The 3,456-nt window shown below is 38.0% G+C and overlaps 1 protein-coding gene across 1 annotated transcript; it reads right to left on the bottom strand.

Moving 5' to 3' along the window:
* Positions 1 to 1,300: 1,300 nt before the first annotated feature.
* Positions 1,301 to 2,490, bottom strand: LOC100279056 (uncharacterized). The gene is made up of 3 exons (NM_001152112.2): positions 2,257 to 2,490; positions 1,733 to 1,972; positions 1,301 to 1,643 (listed from the first exon to the last, which is right to left on the bottom strand). Exons 1-3 carry the CDS (start codon positions 2,443 to 2,445, stop codon positions 1,428 to 1,430), a joined length of 645 nt encoding a protein of 214 aa, NP_001145584.2. The 5' UTR covers positions 2,446 to 2,490; the 3' UTR covers positions 1,301 to 1,427.
* Between the last annotated feature and the right edge of the window lie 966 nt (positions 2,491 to 3,456).

A 3,456-nucleotide genomic window follows, 5' to 3' on the forward strand; every position in this document is an offset into this window, starting at 1 on the left:
TGTGGTTCTAACTTTAATCCGTCTTTCAGAGTCTGTTGCTGAGCAAGGCCTTGAAAATGCAGCATAGTGACGAAGATAGAAAAAATGAGTTCGTTATCGAAGGATTAGAAGAAAAATTTAAAAACTTGATTTCTTTGCTTAATCATACCTCGCTCGGACCATCCTAGAAAGAAACTCAATGTCATGTTAAACCTCTTGATTGAAGAGTTGATGGAGCTTTGGAAAGGATTCGAAGCATACGATGTTTTTAAAAAACAGATATTCAAACTTCGAGTCGCGTATTTGTGGTCGGTGCATGACTTCATGGTGTATGCTATTTTTGCTGGTGGGTACATAGTAGATTGACATGTCCATATTGTGGTTCAGATACGGATTGCTTCCATCTTGCTCATTGTGGAAAGACACTTACTTCGATTGTCATCAACACTAGTTGCCTAAGAAACACCACTTTAGAAGCGATAAGAAAAACTTTATAACGAACACCGTGGTCATGAAAGGACCGCCAAAATGTTTGAATGCAGCAGAAATTTATGCTCAGCTGAACAATCTTGTACTAAATGAAAAAGGGGACAAGTATCAAGGATTCAGAGTAGACCATAACTGGACACATATATGTGGTCTGTGGGAGCTCCCTTATATGCCGTCATTAATTCTTGTGCACAACATTGATGTCATGCACCATGAAAGTAATGTTGCTGAAGTCCTCATACACAACTGCATGCATTTTGTGACCGACCAACCCAAGTCCTCAATATCAACGACAAGCCACCACGTGCCTTGTTCTTTCTTGCCTCTAAAGACAAGATCGAGGTGATTAAATGGATGAAAAAATTTAATTTCCCGATGGTTATGATGCGAGGTTCAAAAGAGCTGTGAATTTTCGGCGACACTAATTTTCAGCGTCGCTTGATTGCCGAACATAAGTTATTTTTGGAGGCCCCGAGCGAAAACCACCAAAAATAAGATATTTTCAGCGGCTAGGGGGCGACCGCCGAAAATTAGTCTTTATTTTTAACTAAATTTTTTAGCGGCTAGAAGCCGCCGAAAATAGGCCATATGCCGCCGAAAATAATATGTTTTCGGCGGTGTATGTCTTATTTTCGGTGGCTTCTGGCCGCCGAAAATGATCTTGTGTCTTGTAGTGTTTATGATTCAAAGTAAACCTACGGTTAGAACTACTTAAGTCATAAAGGCTATGATTAAAACTGTGTGCTTCCGGTATAACAATTACATGCTTTGAGAGAACAATCGCTAGATGCTCTAGTAATTTTTTTTGAAAGGCTCGCAATGTGAAGAAATCAATCCTACATAGAACTGGGGCCATTCATTCATTCTTTTATTTATTTCATTCATTCATTTCACCCATGACAAATATTATCTCTTCTTATTTCCCACAACATTTACTGGACATTGTCATGATGTTCAGATTAGAAGAATGGCGCACGTTGGGGAATTCCCTTGCGTCTGTGACGAGCAACCCTTTTTGGTGGTGGTTCTTCGTAGTTCTTGTCATTGCAGCTGTTTTGGTCATTTGTAGTACTTGAACCAACATTGTCAATCCTAGCCACATGATCCATACCATTGGACCGAGGGTTGTTGCCAACCATAGCTTGCATACCAGCTTCCATATTTAAGCCTCTAAGCTGTAATAAAGGTTAGAAGTTTTTTAGATATATTTCTTATTTCTGTACATTAAAAAAATAAGATGCTTAGATTGTCTGTGATAACTTACATTGCATCCAAGAGAGCAGAAGCGAAATGCATCAAGTAGCACACGGCTACATGTCTCACAGCTATGTGTTGATGATGTGGGTGCCTTACAAATGGGGACACTAGAAGCACGCAGTTGTGGCCGCTCATTCAGGAATACAATCCTTGCACTATTGATTACATAAGTTTGCACATCGCTGACATCAAGGATATCCTCAATCTCGGACACCCTCACAACGTCATGGTACGATGAACGCCTTATCTGAAACATCCAATTATTGGAAACTTCAATACAACCATGCTTTCATATGTGTGCTTGCTTAAATAACCCGTGGACTATGAATGAAATATATTTTTGTATGTGCAATTTTATAACACACATTATGTGATGTTTTTACACACTTGTCTTATTTGCGAGGCGACATAATAAGCAACAAGACAAAGAACATCAAAACTATAAACTTCTGAATTCTATGACTTGTATGGTATAAAATGTTTGAATTGCGAGGTGCCATAATAAGAAACAAGAGAAAGATGATTTCTTACCTGGATTACACGGTGGGTGGAATGATCACTTGAACGACAATAGTTACAGAAAGCAGCTGGTTTGGTCTCACACTGGGTGCAAAATAGGTTACATTCATTGCGACTAGCAAGAAGATGGTTAGCACAAGTCGTAAAGAATTGTGTTGCAAGCAACAGTTCTAGCCATGAAGGCATTGTCTCCCTTTTCATTGTGAAATCAGTGGTCTATTGTGTTCTTTGTGCTAATGTTGGGGCCTGTAAGTGAAAGGAATGGCTGTACTTATAGGAAAATAACCCGGAAAAGTCCATGACTTTTCCTGTAAATTTGCTGGCAGAAATAGGCGTTTTGCATAATCTGTGGCTGTAAGAACTGAATGCCAGCTAGAAATAAACAGAATGAATAATAAGTACATGCACTTTTCCAACAAAACAGTGGGCGCATTCAGTACAAAACAGCTCCGTGCCTACATCATGGTCTAATTTTTACAGCCGCTTTTAGTTATCAAGGAAATTAAATTGGCTGTCACGACTCAATAACCGTTAGTTGAAAGAACATTCCACTAGCGGTTTTCTTAACAAATCCATTTATATAAATCGTGCATTCCTACAAACAGTTTTCTTAAGAAAACCACCATATTTCTACTAGCAGTTACTTGAGAAAAACCGCTAGTACAAATCTATGATTTCCACAGGTGGTTTCTTAAAAACTGTCAGTAGAAATATTTGTACAGGCGATTCCTTAAAAAATCGACCTAAAAATCATGTAGAATCGATCTTTTTAGTTTTTCAAATGAGCTTGTTTAAAAAACCACCAAATTAAAAGTTATAAAACATTGTAGTTGACAACTTTTTTATTTGAAATCATTTGGGCTCTCAAAATTTCATTGAAATTTGTAAAACTTAAAATGCAAATTTTACAAACCGCCTCCGATGGGAAAAGTACCAAAATAAAAGTGGTAGAACATAAACAATTATTCAATTTAGTAGTTGACTACTTTTTCATTTGAATTTGTTTACAGCCTCAAACAATCAATTTACACTCTGTTTGTTCTAATATGTGGGCAACAAAATGCAATCAAGACACAAGTAAGTGTTTAGTGGAGTGGCAAAGGAGGCTACACAAGAGTGAAGTCTCTGAGGTTCAATTACCATTGGTTGCGTAGCGCGTGAATAATGCGTGAAAAATGGTGCGACTAGGTGGGGCCTCTCCTAATAAAAATA

This window comes from Zea mays, chromosome 8, assembly GCF_902167145.1.
Source record: "Zea mays cultivar B73 chromosome 8, Zm-B73-REFERENCE-NAM-5.0, whole genome shotgun sequence".
Lineage (NCBI taxonomy): Eukaryota > Viridiplantae > Streptophyta > Magnoliopsida > Poales > Poaceae > Zea > Zea mays.

Bases quoted from the DNA above. Each gene is read 5' to 3' on its own strand.
- LOC100279056 (NM_001152112.2), bottom strand. From the start codon at position 2,445: ATGAAAAGGGAGACAATGCCTTCATGGCTAGAACTGTTGCTTGCAACA. The intron at 1,973-2,256 runs GTAAGAAATCAT...TGGATGTTTCAG, and splicing joins CCACCCACCGTGTAATCCAG to ATAAGGCGTTCATCGTACCA. The intron at 1,644-1,732 runs GTAAGTTATCAC...CCTTTATTACAG, and splicing joins TCTGCTCTCTTGGATGCAAT to CTTAGAGGCTTAAATATGGA.